The 15,648-nt window shown below is 37.7% G+C and overlaps 1 protein-coding gene across 5 annotated transcripts in view; it reads left to right on the plus strand.

Moving 5' to 3' along the window:
- The window catches only part of TDRD1 (tudor domain containing 1), a 60,686-nt gene extending 47,034 nt beyond the window's left edge, over positions 1 to 13,652 (plus strand). For 3 of the 5 annotated variants that reach the window (XM_049855479.1, XM_049855477.1, XM_049855480.1), the window contains exons 18-26: positions 419 to 589; positions 2,297 to 2,572; positions 3,031 to 3,150; positions 4,497 to 4,613; positions 7,917 to 8,084; positions 9,300 to 9,527; positions 10,129 to 10,175; positions 10,258 to 10,349; positions 12,579 to 13,652. In XM_049855479.1, the coding sequence (XP_049711436.1) occupies positions 419 to 589; positions 2,297 to 2,572; positions 3,031 to 3,150; positions 4,497 to 4,613; positions 7,917 to 8,084; positions 9,300 to 9,527; positions 10,129 to 10,175; positions 10,258 to 10,341 (1,211 nt within the window). In that variant the 3' untranslated portion in view covers positions 10,342 to 10,349; positions 12,579 to 13,652. Of the gene's footprint in view, positions 1 to 418; positions 590 to 2,296; positions 2,573 to 3,030; positions 3,151 to 4,496; positions 4,614 to 7,916; positions 8,085 to 9,299; positions 10,214 to 10,257; positions 10,350 to 12,578 lie in introns of those variants that run through there. The other 2 variants (XM_049855478.1, XM_049855481.1) reach the window with 2 other exon arrangements.
- Positions 13,653 to 15,648: the final 1,996 nt, after the last annotated feature.

Genomic DNA, 15,648 nt, shown 5'->3' on the forward strand with positions numbered 1-15,648 from the left:
AACTGCTAGAGTTTCCAAGGAGCACCTGGCGGATTTGAACTGCTGACCTTTAGGTTAGCAGCCGTAGCACTTAACCACCAGGGTTTCTATTAGTGATAAGAGTATTACAAATCTTCGCACAGTGACAAATAGATCAAAGTTTATTAAATCTTACTTTCACATTCTGTTTATTGGATATGTTATGAATGAAATCTTTATATCAGATGTAAAAATTTGGCACTATGAAATTTTTTGGAGATAGTCTAAAAACAACTTTGGAAAATTCTTATAGGAATTTCTGAATGAAATGTAAAGGCATCATTTGAGGAAGAGAGCAAGTTTATTAGCTACTAGACAAAGGATGTCTTCTTCAGGGTGAAAATTTCAAATGTTAATACAAAGGAAATATTCAGTGTTAAAACCTTTGTGTTAAATCCAGGTGATGGTAATTGGTATCGTGCTTTAGTCAAGGAAATCTTACCAAATGGGAATGTTAAAGTACATTTCGTGGATTATGGAAACATTGAAGAAGTTACTGCGGATGAGCTTCGAACAATCTCATTGAAATTTTTAAAACTTCCATTCCAAGGAATACGGTGTTGGTTAGTAGGTATGGTGCAGAATAAGAGATTTTCTCAATTGTCTTCTAATGCCTTTAGGGTCTATAAACTTCTAAGTATTAAGATCTATAATTTTAAGGTTTTGCATAAATTAGATGATCCTGCTTCATATTAAAAAATTTAGAAATGTATTTTTTAAAGATACCCAAATGCCCAGTGTTGATGACAGAGGAGGCAAGCAGCTGCTTTTCTGTACAACTGATGGGGTGAAAATAGGAATAACTTTCTTGAAGGCATTAGTCAGGATTCCTTAAGAGCCTCAGAGATTCATGCCTTTTGATTGAGCAGTTTTACCACTAGTAATTTATCCCAAAGAAGTCATCGTGGACTTGCACAAAGTTCAGCTACAAGAAAATTCATTGTATTGTTAATAATAGCAAAACAACCTAAATGGCCAGTAATAGAAGATTGGCTAAATGATGATCCATGTAATAAATAATAATAGTACCTTTTTCGTAGAGTTGTTTTGAGGATTAAATGAATGTTTAGAACAGGGCCTAGAACTCAGAAAGTTCTGTTTAAGTGTTTGCTGTTACTGTATGGTCATTAAAATGGCATTAAATATATGTTACTGATACAAAGAATTGTTCATGATTTAAGTAAAGAAAGCAAGTCACAAAGATGAAGGCTAGCATCGTGATTAGACCACAGACTCTGGAACCAGCTTTGCTACCTACTAACTTTAAGACTTCAGGCAAATTATTTAAGCTGGAAAATGTTAGGACTTTTCCTGAAGGAGTCATTAAGAATAAAAGAGATTAAAAAAATAATAATAAAGCAGTGAAACAGTGCTTGTCATTATACTTACAATAGTTATTATGAAATTATAATAAAATTATAATTATTTAAGTTATATATTTTGATATAAATTTCCCTTTATAAATGAAATGTGTGTATGTGCACAGGTGTATCTCCATCTGCACATAAAAATTGTGGAAGGTTGGATACCAGAATGTTAATTGTGGTCATATCTAGAAGCATAAATTGTTCTATTTTGTATTTTGCTTATCTGCTTTCTTTTTACTTATTCTACAGTAAATACGCTTTGGCTTTTTTTTTTTTTTTTTTTTAAGTTACCATTGTTTATGTCAATGTTTCTTAAAATGTAGTCCCCAAACCAGCAGGATTAACTTGGTGGCTTATTAAAAAATGCAGATCCTCAATCTGAATACCAGACCCACTAAATGAGAAACTCTGGAATGGGACCCCACAATCTGTGTTTTAGCAAGGCTTTAGGTGATTCATACACAAGTCAAAGTTTGAGAATCACCATTTTACACAAATAAATATGTACAAATTCTCATTAGAAAACTGTCCACAAAAGTGAAAGAGTTGACAGTTGACATCTGTTAGCAGCATAATTGGTAGTTCATCCTTGTGTATGTAACAACAGAATGGTGGATTGTGAAAGAAAGAATAACCCTATTTTTGCCTATTGGAGAAGTTCCAGGTGAAATTATGTTAGTGGGGAAAGTAAAGGAAGATCCTGAGCTTCCTAAAACCCTATTGGTATGTTTGCAAATGCATTATCTGTAGCTCAGGCATAGCGTATGTAGATAAATAATTTAATATTGAAAAGAGTTAATCAGAATTGCTGACCTGAATGGTAAACTTGCAGGGACCTAGTCCTGGCTACTATTGAAGCAAAAATACAGCTCGTGTAGAGAATTATTTTTAATGCCTTTGTTACTTTCCAGATATACAGCCTAAAAACAAACACTGGACTAAAGAAGCCATAGCAGGATTTCAGACGTGTGTCGCAGGGATAAAACTCCACGCCAGAGTGGTTGAAATCACCGAAGATGGGGTGGGAATTGAACTCACTGATCTTTCCACTTCTTATCCCAGAATAATTAGTGATGTTCTCATTGGTGAAGATCTGGCTTTAACAGCTGGTTCACCACCTAAAGACTTGCCAAGTAACAGACCTGTTAGTAAATGTGATCTTCAAATTGATGCCCAGGGACCTCAAGGTAATGTTTCTTAACCTTTTATTTATTTAAACTTATGTTATCCTTTCTTTTTATAGGCTGTGAAAAATTTTAAAGCTAATTTAGTACTAATTTATTATTAAAGCAAACACTCGTTTTTAATGTACTTACCAGGTAAATCTTATCATATAGATATACATTCCTTGAAGTCTGAATAAAATTTAAGAACTATACTAAATATAGTATGGACTATTTTTATACTAGAAGAGTGGGATCATTCAAGGATCCTCGTTATAGATGGAACTTTCCTTGTAACTCCCCAGAAATCCCTCAGGTAGAATAGATTATCTTCCGAAAATACAGGCTTTGATTTGGGGAATCACTACGTGTCAGTGATCAGTAGCTGGTGAACAGATTATTGATTGAGTAAATGTACAGCTGGGAGAGAATGCTAAATTTTATCCGCTTTCATGGGAAACCTGTGTTTTGTGTCTTCTCAGCCGTCTCTTCAGCTGAGCAATGGAAGACGATAGAATTTCCAGTTAATAAAACTGTTCAAGCAAACATCTTAGAAATCATAAACCCAAACTTGTTTTATGCTTTACCAAGTGAGATGCCAGGTAAGAAACAAAAGTTCGAGACATATTTATGTTTGTTTAACTGTATAGCAGAAGCACTTACTGTGAACTCCTTAGGAAGGTGGGGATGGGGAGAGTGATGGTGTTTGTTTACTCATCATTTTAAGGAAGAATTGATCATCATAACACTTAAAGCAAATTTAGTTGTAAAAACACAAAACATGAATGGCAGGGGACACCTTGTAATCAGCACTTGCTCAGCCTGGTCTTTTTATAACAAAAAAAAGTGTTCTTAATTACTGTACAATGTCTCTTTTAAAAACAAGGACGTATTTGTCTACATCGAAATGTATTTATAAGTTAATCCTCTACAACCATTTAAGAGAATTTGAACTAAAACTACTTTAGACATATTGAAAGACTGCTTTTGTAATCAGAGCATAATCATAGCTTTTCTATGTCTTAGAGACTTAGGAGGAAACCCTGGTGGTGTAGTGGTTAAGTGCTACAGGTGCTAACCCAATGGTCAGCAGTTCGAATCTACCAGGCGCTCCTTGGAAAGTCAGTGGGGCTGTTCTACTCTGTCCTAAGGGTCGCTATGAGTCGGAATTGAGTTGACGGCAGTGGGTTTGGGTTTTTTTTTTGTTTTTTGGGTTTAGAGACTTAGAAAGAAATGTTTTACCTTAGGCCTAATCATGAAGAAAAATAGCCTCCAAAAAATGACTTTTAGTTTTCCCTTTTTTTTTGCTTCATGGAAAACTTGAATGTATTTGACTTTATTCTTGTAGAATCACAAGGAGAGTTAATGCAAATTGGGTGGTATCTATTTTAAAGTAAGTTGTAGGCACTTCAAGGCTGAAAATGAACATTTTTTTTTTTCAAATGATCAAACCTAGAATTAATGGTGATACCAGCAGCCACTCAGAGATTTATCTCCAATATTACAAATAGTTGTCATTAATTTGTATAGTAGAAAGCATTTAGGATTGTTTGGTCCTGACAGTAACATGTGGGATGATGAACTGGAAGTTCTGTTGAGGATAACTTTGCTTTATTCCATTAAATATAATGCAGTTACTGAAAAGTACACAAACTATTGCAAGAATACGGCTTAATGAGCTTCCACAAAGTGAACATACTTTATATCCCCCCAGATCAGGAAATGAACACACCAGAGGCTTCCCTCATGCCCCTCTCAGTATTGCGTCCTTTCCACAAAAGATAGCTGATAGTGGTGTATATATATATATATATATTTTTTTAACAAATGTATATTTTAATATACAAAGTGTGTTTTGATTGAGTGGACTAGACATTCTTTTGTATACTGTTGTAAATAAAATAACATTGGAAAGTTCTTCGAAAACAGTTGCTTTTGTGTATTTTAGAAGATCAGGAAAAACTCTGTACGTTGACGGTCGAATTGTTAGAATATTGCAGTGCTCAGAAAAGCCCGCCATCCTGCAGTCCCAGAGTTGGAGATGCGTGCTGTGCCAAATACACAAGTAAGGTTCTTTTCTGTTAGAGGTAACATGTTTTCCTGTCCACTCTCACATGAGGTTATGTAGCCTTTCTTGTAGATGCAAGTTTCGTTTGATTAGATGGAGAAAATTAAGAAACGTAAGGTTGTGCTTGTAATTCATGTGTTGGGATCTTTTGGCTTTTCTCTGTCACTTAGCTGTAGGTTAGGTTTAGGCAAGGATATAGGTAGATTGTTGTACTAGGAAATCTGCCAGGATTTCTAGGTAACCAACTCTGAACGACTATATTCTATTACGGTGGATCAGTGACGTTATATTTAAATTGCAAGTATTTCTAGAGCTCTCTGTGTGCATGTACTAAAAGAAGAAAGAAATGTCTCAGGGAGTCAGACTTGTTGAAGTGGGTAGACTTCAGCCATTCTCCTGTTATTTAATATTTCATGTTGACAAACTTTGCTAGTATAAATAACATTTAAAGTGAATATCCTTGGGCAGAAATTTTGGTCACTGAAATGTATTAGGATGAATTTTCAGGAATGGAATTCCTAAGTCAAAGGATATATATTGTTTTATAAGCTCTGGAAGCATATTGCTCTCTGGGCATCTAAAATAAATGTCCATATGTGCTGGGAGCTGGTGAGCAGTCTAGTTTTCATCATTCACTTGCCAACAATGGATGTTAAAATGCTTTCAGTCTGTATTTATAAGTTTAGATTTACAATCAAAATTGTTTGTTTAGTTTTATTTTTCTTTTATATGACAACTAGATCTACACTTTCTCTCCCCTTCTTCCCAATAGAAATATGTTCTAATTTTTATAAGATAAGCATTCTGTATTAGGATTACTTAAACACTTCCCAGCTGAGCCAGGTATTATACTATGATTATATTTCTCTTTTACATGTTTTTCAGTTAATATTCTATATGTTTCCACTGATTATCCCTAGTTCTCTACATTTCTGTAAATTCTCTCAGTATATCTAAACACATCATGTACTATAACAATTTTTATCATTTTGGAAGCATCTTCAAGCCTTTTCACCTGCTCCTGTGTAGATTTGTCCTCCAAACCTGGGCTATCCTTGTTTCTTGGATTTCTCTCCTACCCCACCTTGAAGGCTAGACTTCTCCCTCCCTCCCCTTGTTTTCTGGATCCCCTGCCTCTTTTTTGATTTACTCCAATATCTGGGTGGAGCCCATCCTCCAGAAGCTTCCTGAGAAGAGTTGCATGTTAAGATAAATTTCCTGTTACCTCCCATGTTTGAAAAGTCTTTGTTCTGTCCTAGTAGTTAATAGTTGGGCTGGATATAAAAATGCAGGGTGGAGCTCATCTTCTCTTTAAATTTTTGAAGGCATTGCTTGATTGTCATTTAGCTCTTGGTATTGCATGTCAAAAGATAGGTGTCATTCAGATTCTCCAATCTTTGTACAGATTTTTTTTTTTTTCCATATCCGGAAATTTTAGTATTGTCTTCATCCCCTGTCTTTTTAAACATATGATGTGACTTACTTGTTGGCTTTGTGCTGGGCACTCAGTGGGTGGATATTTCTGTCTAGAATTTCATGGGCTTCATTCAGTTCTGAGAATTCTTCTGAATTAATTCTTTTATTTCCTTCTTTCAGTTTCTGTTCTTTTTCAGAAACTCCAACTATTGTAATGTTGGACTTGAACTCTTCTGTTAAATTTCCCTTTTTTGCTTTCTCTTTTGTTCTACTTTTGAGAAAATTTCCTCAGTTTTCTCTTCCAGCTTTTTTTTTTTTAACAGAGTTTTTAATTGCTGATATCACACTTACAGTTTCAAGAGCTTTTTTTGTTTTTTGAAGTTTTTTTTTTTTTTTCCAAATACCATCTTGTTTACACAACAGAGAATCCCTGATGGAGCAGGAGAGCAGAGGGATGCAGACCCCAAATTCGTAAAAAAGTCCAGACTTAATGGTTGGTCTGAGACTAGAGGGACCCCAGAGGTCATGGTTCCTGGACCTTCTGTTAGCCCAAGACTGGAACTATTCCTGAAGCCAACTCTTCAGACAGGGATTGGACTGGACGATAAGACAGAAAATGATACTGGTGAGGAGTGAGCTTCTTGGCTCAGGTAGACACGTAAGACTGTGTGGTCAGCTCATGTCTGGAGGGGAGATGAGAAAGCAGAGGGGGACAAGAGCTGGTTGAATGGACAAGGGGAATACCGGGTGGAGAGGAGGAATGTGCTGTCTCTTTAGGAGGAGAGCAGCTAGTAGTACACAGCAAGGTGTGTGTAAGGTTTTGTGTGTGAAGCACACTGGTTGCTTCATAGTCTGCTTTGGCTTTGAGTCAGAGAGTGAGGTGGAAAATTGTATTTATTGTTTGCTTCCCTCCTCAGAGTATATGTCCTCGAGTGTAAACTTACACTTAAAGCACAATAAATTAAAAAAAAATTTTTTTAAAGATCACTGGAAAAAAAAATACCATCTTGTTCTTGTTTCAAGGATGAAATGCCGTTTCTCCAAGGATTTTGTATCGTTCTTTTCATTTTCATTGTCTCCTCCTTCCTTTGTCTCAGTTTCCTTGAGTTCCTGTTTTGTTTGTTTTGATCTCTTCTTTCATGTTAGAGGTTTTCTTCAAATATCTGGTTATCCGTTGCTGCTTACTTATTTAAGATGGGCACTAAAAAGTTTCTTTGTGCTTGGGTAGGGCTTGTCCACTGGTGGCCCTCACTGTAGAGTGATCTGCCTCTGCCATCTCTTTGGGGCTCCTGATGTTGGTATCTTGAGGTGCTTTCAGTTGGAATGGTTGTCTCCTGGCTGGTCATGCTCTTTAGCAACTTAAAAATGGTTATCATGTATAATAAATGTGTTCATAAACTAAAAAGTCTATGTAGATGTCTTGGGAAATAACTCTGCATCCTTTACCCAGTCCTCATTTTCAGCTCCACCTCTACTCCTGCTTTTGAATGCGTGGCATCAATTATTGAGCCTTGGGAGTTAGAGAGTTTTGAGATGCAAACTTGAATGGTTCTGGGCTTCCCCTCTACAGGCATTGTGCAGTCACCTGGGTTCTGCTAAGTCATTTCCATGCATCTGCTTTCTAGCTTCCAAAATTAGATTATCTTCCCTTGTGGTTTTATGCCTTTTTTCTTTTTAATCCCGTTATTGTTTTTTGTTTGGTTGATTGGTTTCTTCTAGGATTTGGAAGGGAGTAGAGGTGAATACTTATGTTTAATCTAGACTCTTTGACGAGAAATCTCGTCAGGAATTTTTAAGTGATGTAAATGTAACTGTGAATGATCATCTTAAGGGAAGAGAGGTCGCTGAATGTACCTTCTTACCTGAGTGCCATCATATTTTCAGGTGATGATCTCTGGTACCGTGCCATTGTTCTGGGGACATCAGACACTCATGTGAAAGTGCTGTATGCGGACTATGGAAACATTGAAACTCTGCCTCTTTCCAGAGTGCAGCCCATCACCGCCAGCCACCTGGAGCTTCCTTTCCAAATTATTAAATGTTCACTCGAAGGTAGACAGTGAAGTCAGTCTCTAATTTGAGTGTCTGTGGGATTTTTTTCCTCTGATTTACAGCTATAAATCTGAATCAAATGGGTATTTCAAGCAACTGCTCGTATTTCTAAACATTAGTCAGGGTCAACAGAAATTTTGTATTTTTTATCTTTATTTAATTCTCATAAGAATTACTTTCAACTAGTCTATCTTTGGTCAGCGAAAAGAGGAAGGCCCTCAATGAGATGAATTGACACAGTAGCTACAACGATGGCCTCAAACATAGCAACGATTGTGAGGGTGGTGTCGGACTAGGCAGCGTTTTGTTCTGTTGTACATAAGGTTGCTATGAGTCAGAACGTACTTGCAGCACCTAATAACCTAACAGCATCTTTGTTTTACAGATTAGTTTCACAAAAACATCACGGTTCAGAGATTCTGTTCTGCCCTGGGTTGTAAAGCTAGTAAGTGGCAGGGACAGGCTATGAACCATGTCATCTGACCTCTGATTTGGGGGGGATTCTGCTCTGTCACGGTTCTCCCTTTATAGACTAAAAACAACCACCATTTGCTGTTGAGCTGACGCTGACTCATGGCAACCCAACGTGTATCAGAGTAGAACTGTGTTCCATAGTGTTTTCAGTGGCTGGTTTTTCAGAGGTAGATCACCAGGCCTTTCTTCCAGGGCACCCCTGGGTGAACTCGAACCACCAGCCTTTCAGTTTGCGTTATCCAAGACTCCTTTAAGAGACTAGATAACATTCAAATGACACGTCTTTTGGCTACCTTACTATACATACTAAATCTGCATCTATTTGTCTTTTCAGTTGGAATTTGAATGAAGTAAACCAAATGCTAAAATGGTTTTTCACTGTTACTCCTGAGTCCCTTCCCCAAAGTCCTAGCACACTGGTTGCTTCATAGTCTGCCTTGGTTTTGAGTCAGAGAGTGAGGTGGAAAATTGTATTTATTGTTTGCCTCTCTCCTCAGAGTATATGTCCATTAGGACAGAAGTTTTCTGTTTGGTGCCCTCTAGACACATAGTAGATGACCAATAAATACTTACTGAATAAATTTAATTTTTCCAAATGCAACAGCAGTAGTACCTCAAAGCATACCTACACTCAGATAAAAATCAGTAAATAGTCTGTTATCCTAAAATTAGATAATTTATCTAAATACCATTTTCTTTAAAGAGACTTGAAGATTAACTGTAATATTTAATTTCTTCTAGGACTAATGGAATTGAATGGAAGCTGTTCTCAATTAATAATAGAGCTATTGAAGAATTTCATGTTGAATCAAAAAGTAATGATTTCTGTCAAAGGAGTTAAGGAGAATGTCCATACCGTGTCGGTTGAGAAGTGTTCAGAGAACGGCCCTGTTAACCCAGCTGATAAGCTGGTGACGTATGGTCTGGCCCACAGCAGCCCATCTACGAAGCAAGGTGTTTTTAATAAAGGTATTTTCTTCAGCTTGAATTGATGACAGATGTAATTCACCTTAGTTGACCTGGTCTTTCCTTACTCCTGCGACCACATTCCGCTCTTCCTGCTCCTCTAGAAAGGGAGAGGCAGCCTCTGATTCCTGTTGCCCACTCAGAGGAGCTGCCTGGGTGGAGCGGCCCTCCTTGTCCGGACTTTCCCTAGGTCAGGCGGGAGCAGTATCATTGTGACTGACACCGAACGCTTTAAGAACATCAGGCATTCTGCATGTGCCTTCCAGCTTATTTTTGATCCTCGTCAGAGTGAGGAGAAATCATATTTTTGAGATTGGATCTTACTGGTATTTCATAAGATTTTTTTTTTTTCTTTTTTTGGCAGACATGCCCTCAACCAAAAAGAAATTTCCCATATACGTTAGGCAAAACACCTAAACCATGGGTATGAGGGCATTAATTTCGTAAAATCCAGGTCACCGCAGGTAGATAACTTCAAAGCCCAAAGGAATAGTCCTTTGTAACTGGAACTCGTGCCCGAGGGCCAAATCTCTATCTGTCCAGAGTCCTGAGTTTCTTAGTTACTTGTATTCTGTCACCTAATGGCTTTGTGTGTTGTTTTCAGAGAAGCTGGACAGGGTGAACTGCTGCTGCGCAGAGTTACAGAAACAAGTGAGTAAAGTTTCCTTCCAGTGAAACTGTACTCCTGACAGCTTTCGAAATTAAATAAGTGCCGTTTCTTTTTCACCCATAGGTTGAAAAGCATGAACAGATTCTCCGCTTCCTGTTAAAAAACCCAACCAATCAAAATAAATTTGTCGAAATGAAAAACTGTTAAAAAGTTAAGTAAGTTCCATTTTGATGTTTTTGCCCCCTCCGTAACCATGGGCAGGACCACATCCAGTTATACTGTCAGGATAGACCTAACTGAGTGAAGCACGCAGGAGTGTTGTACCTTATTTTGTGGTCTGGTGGTCTGGGGTTCGGTTGTAATGTTGCCGTTTTCCTAGGTTTTATTGATCACTGCTCATGGAACTGAGCCCCAGGGTCTTCAGGTTGCAACAGCTTTTACTTGTTGTTTGCTTTTAGAATGCTTATGTTGATACATTGAGGGACTTGTAAAAATGGTTGTGAGGTAGAGCCTTCTCTCAATTCTGTGTGTCCAGGTTTGAAATTAACTCTCATAACTCTATAAAAATGTTTAGCACTGTTTGTGAAGAGGTTATAAATGGGGCAAAGAAAAGAAAGTGGGCTGCACTGACGGTATCTTTAATTTCAAAGCAAAACACACTCCCTGCTTTTGGCTGGGGACATTCTAGTGTTTAAAGAACGTTATGGTGAGCCTTAAGCCAGTAGTTAGTTCCCCACTTATTTACTGTCTGGGACCCTTTGTTTAAGATGGCCCTCAGAAATTACTTTGTAATCAAAGCCGTTTAGAACTTTTCTGGTCAAAATGAAGTTACCCTTCTTACCACTTGGAGTTAATATGATTTTACCAAAAGCAAAGAACTTTGACTTACTTAATATGTGAACCCTTGTTGGCTAAAGTGTAATTTATCTATATTAGACCATTTGGAAATTAAGAAGTTGTATTGCTGTCTTTGTGGGTCTCTAGGGGTATAGTAACTCAAGTAGGGACCTCCTGTGTTAAAACACATACTCCATGTGGTACTGTATTGTTTTGTCTTTGTATGAAAGTACAGATGAGTTCTAAGCTAAATATCATTAATACAAGATCAGCAGTTTTGATTCTCCTGATTTATTTCCTTTACAACATTTGGCTTATTTTTAACGAATCCTGATTCACAGTTGCAGTTAGAATTTTCAGTCCATCAGTTGTTTGGAACATTAATATGTTACATTTTAATATTGGCTGCTGTTTTGTGTATTTGAGTTTAAAATCTTAAAATTGTTGGAAATTTTAATTGCATAGATGAAGAAACATGCAATGAATGACACGAATTTCTGAAATTTAGTCCTAGCACCACATTACCGTACATTTTTCATCCAGTGTGTTAAGCTGTATGTGCTTTTATCTTTTCTCTGTGTAATATGCCTTAGTCTAAGGGTATTGATATTGAAGTTGCTTACATACAACTTCAGATGAGACCTATATTTTTTATTATTTCTAGGTTTTTTTTTAGGTAGATTGAAAGGGCTCAGTAGCTTTAAGAAACAAAACAAAACTTGATTTGAAGCATAATAGTTCAATTGGCTTCCCCTACTATCAGAATACATATTTCATCTACATTTGACTACAATAGAAACAAAAAAAAAATCAGTCCCACTGCCAGCAAGTTGATTACCTTATGTTAGGGCAGTGCCTTGTTTACAAAGCACTTTCACATCTAATCACATAGTTAATCTTCATAAATCCCTTGAAATATAAGTAGACCCATTTTATAGATGAAGAAGCTGAAGCTCAGAGGTTAAATACCTGCCCCAAATCATACACACAAACTGGAAACGAGGTCTTAGGACTCAAAACTGAGTCCTCTGTACTGCCCCTCGCCGGCATGCAGTGCTGTGGTATCTTTTTAGATGAGCTAATTCTATAAAGCAGGAAACTTAGGAGCTGTATTGCTGGAAAAAGGCACAAACATTGTTGCCTAAGCATACTTGCTTATTGTGGTGAAAATACAGTTGAATATTTACTCTTTCAATTATTCTTCCTAGAGATAGAAGCAGCATATTTAAAATTAACCTAAATGTTTAGCCATTGCTAGAGAAATTTGTTCTCATTTTTGTTCATAATTTAATTGTAAAATTGCTGAAATAGGGGTGTTTTGATGAGAACATACAGCCCTTTTGGAATCCGCTGCTCAAAAGTGATAAGTGCATATCAACACACAAGTTAATATCAAATATATTTTTATATTGAAGGGGAATGCAAATAGCTATAACATATAGCACTGTTAATGGTGATACTTTATTTCATTCACTCACAGGTCCGACTTAAATGTGTAATTTCAGTTACAAGTGAATATTTGGTTTGCTCATACTTAACGTAGATTAAGGACCATGCTGATTGAGTTTTTATATAAGGCATAATGATAGTTGATTTTTCTCTTTCAGAAACAGTCTCTCTTGAAGATAAACGCTTATGAGAAAGGAAGCAGCAAAGGCCAGACTTAGGAAAGTATAGCATCTTGTGTTTTTGTTTGTTGGAGCCTTTTGTCTGGTTTTTATTTCAATTAATTCCCTTTATGCCTCCATTTTCCTTGCCTACCACTCTTCCATTAGGTTAGTTGTTCCCCCTCTCCCCAAGTTCCTCCCCTAAAATAACCAAGTCTTCCGTAAAAGATTCATACCAACTTTGTGGGAATACCAGGACGACTACACAGGGGCTTTCAGTGTGTATATCACTTTTTATTTCTAAAAGTTCTGAAGACAGCCTGGCTCCCTGTTCATGCTGGGGAAACCTAGTTGGTGGACACCGCCACCACCAGCTGCCGTTGAGTCACCTCCAACTCATGCCGATGCAAGTTTTACTGTTTTCTAGACTTTTATGTATGTTTGAAATATTTCATAATAAAATATACCTTGCTCTTGCATTCTCTCTTTGCCTCTTCAAATACTAATGTTCTGTGGTTTATTGTTCCCTTTGGTATCTACTCTTCCTTTCCTGCCCGCTCCAGAATCATCACTTCCTTACCGTCCATCCTTAATGGGATCATTTTTCCTTTGGTCTTTGGGCACGGAGCGGAGTATGTCCTAGAGCTCGTGACCGTTCCAACTACTGAAGGAACGTCCTCTTTCTGCTCCTGCCATCCTTCCTCTTCCACATCTGTAGCCACTTCACAAAATGGTTATTATTTAGTTTTTTAATTGTAGATAGAATTTACTGTTGTCTGAAACACAAATGCAGTTAAATCAATTTAAGATAAAAATCTCAAGTTAGAATATACTTTTCTTGAAGCACATAAAGTAATCTTAAATTTTGCTAAGCTCACATGTGCAGAATTCCAGGCAGCTGACTTTCCTGCCAGCTCCAAAGTTTCTATTAGAAAAAAATTTTCATGATTTAAGTAGTATCATACTGTGACAATTTAAGAAGGTTTTGTCACCAACTCAAAGCAGATACTTAGACTTTTTTTTTTTTTTTGCTTTTACTGGTGATATGTGTTGGCAGACCTGTTAGATTAAGTGGAATTTTTCCTCGTGTAAAAAGTCATCTAGCATCGATGTGCTTGTAGTATATAAGAGTTTGCTCAATAAAATCCTTTCACTTCTCAACCAGGTTTCCCTTGTGTTCTTATTGCCAGTATTTTGCCACTCCCTTTCTTACTTGTGCATACTGGGAGCCATAGATAATGTGCATACAGTCTGTTCCGTTCCAACCACAGTGAAAAAGCAAATGAAAACTATGGAATCACAAAATTAACCTTTTTATTAAGGAAAATTAGGGAGGCAAGTCAAAGGACATAAAAAATATAAGTCAAAGTTCATTACTTCAAATTCCCCAATGTTTTATCATATGGTACTGGCATTTTTTAATAGAAACCCTTTTACTTAATGGAGTTTAATTAATATTTGGTTGTTTAGCTGTTTGCCTTGTTCCCAAAAGGACACTGATATAATCTGTTGCACTAGCCTCATGGATTAAATGTCTTCTGGGTCCAGCCTACATGTTACCATACAGTACTACCAGCTCGTATTTATGAATAGGTTTAAGATGTTTCTTATTTTCATATGTCAGCTGCAGGCTTCGTTGATTTAACAAATACTGAGCTCAACCACGTGCCTGGCATTGTAGTAGGTGTTGGACTTGTTCAGTAGTGCCATGCAGGGCCACATCTCACCTCCAATCCCATCTTCAGGTCCCCTCCAGATACCGCGTTCTGTCATAGATAAGTAGACGAGAGCCATGCTCATCCATCCAAATACATAGTTTATTTCTTGGTGGAGGGCACATAAATATTGAGATAGGCCCTATCCAGTTTCCCATTTCTATCATAAGGACTAACAGTGAACTCCAGGAGTGGGGGCAGGACAAGCACATTCAATATGCCTGTACTTCTGCTAGACTTATTTTGCTCTGGCAGCCAGAAATGTAAAAGGCTCAAAACTGTGAAGGAGGGTGGCTAATGTTCTGAAATTGAGCTCTCTGACTATATAATAAACTCTCCAGAAAACCAGTACGTGAGGCTCCTTTAACCAGCAGGCCCCTAAACTGCTGAATTCCAGGAGAGAATTAAGTTGTTATGAGGGGCACCGGGAGGCTGGCAGCCAAAAGCAACAAACCATTAGTACTACTAGTGATCTTGTCACCAGTGTGACTACTGCCTGAATTTGGCAACTGGAGCTCTTCTGGAATTGGCCAAAGAGGCCTTCTGGGCTACTCACCAGCCTAGGTAGTTCGGCAGCCAGGCAGGGCTTACTCATTAACACATACGGAAGATTGTCAGAGTTATTTATTCCAGAATAAAAGGATTGGAGGGCAGCCTGTGTTTGCAAACATGGCCGTTAAGGAAGTGGTAGAATGGTTTCGCTTGCTGGGATGAAAGTAAGGTTCAATAAGATTAGCACTCTCTGAACAAGGTGGGAGTTGAACGCTTACCCAGAGGACTGTTAGCATGTTTTCTGTTGCCCTGAACATTGTTCAAGGAACCCTTTAGACGCTGAAGTCTTAACTTCCCTAGAGCAGTTCTGGCATCTCAGCAGTAGCTTTCAGATAACCTAAAACTGGATACTTAAAGGTACGGAATCCCAGCCTTAGCCATTTTCTTTTGCTTTCCTTTTACCCAGTGGCTTCATACCAGTTCATTCCAGTTGAACCCCCTGCTGATAATTTACATTTCTGCCCCCAGTGTACTGACTCAGTCTACATTTTAACAAGATCCCCAGGCAATTCTTAACCAAAAAAAAAAAACCAAACCCAGTGCTGTTGAGTCGATTCTGACTAATAGCGACCCTAGAGGACAGGGTAGAACTGCCCCATAGAGTTTCCAAGGAGCGCCTGGCGGATTCGAACTGCGGACCCTTTGGTTAGCAGCCGTAGCTCTTAACCACTACGCCACCAGGGTGATTCTTATGTATACATAATCCATAAGGTAACATAATATGTAAAATCATCTGGGGATCTTCTTTAAATTATTATGTATATATGAGTCACTTGGGGATCTTGTTAAAATGTATATTCTGA

The sequence above is a fragment of the Elephas maximus genome, chromosome 16, assembly GCF_024166365.1.
Source record: "Elephas maximus indicus isolate mEleMax1 chromosome 16, mEleMax1 primary haplotype, whole genome shotgun sequence".
NCBI classification, from domain to species: domain Eukaryota; kingdom Metazoa; phylum Chordata; class Mammalia; order Proboscidea; family Elephantidae; genus Elephas; species Elephas maximus.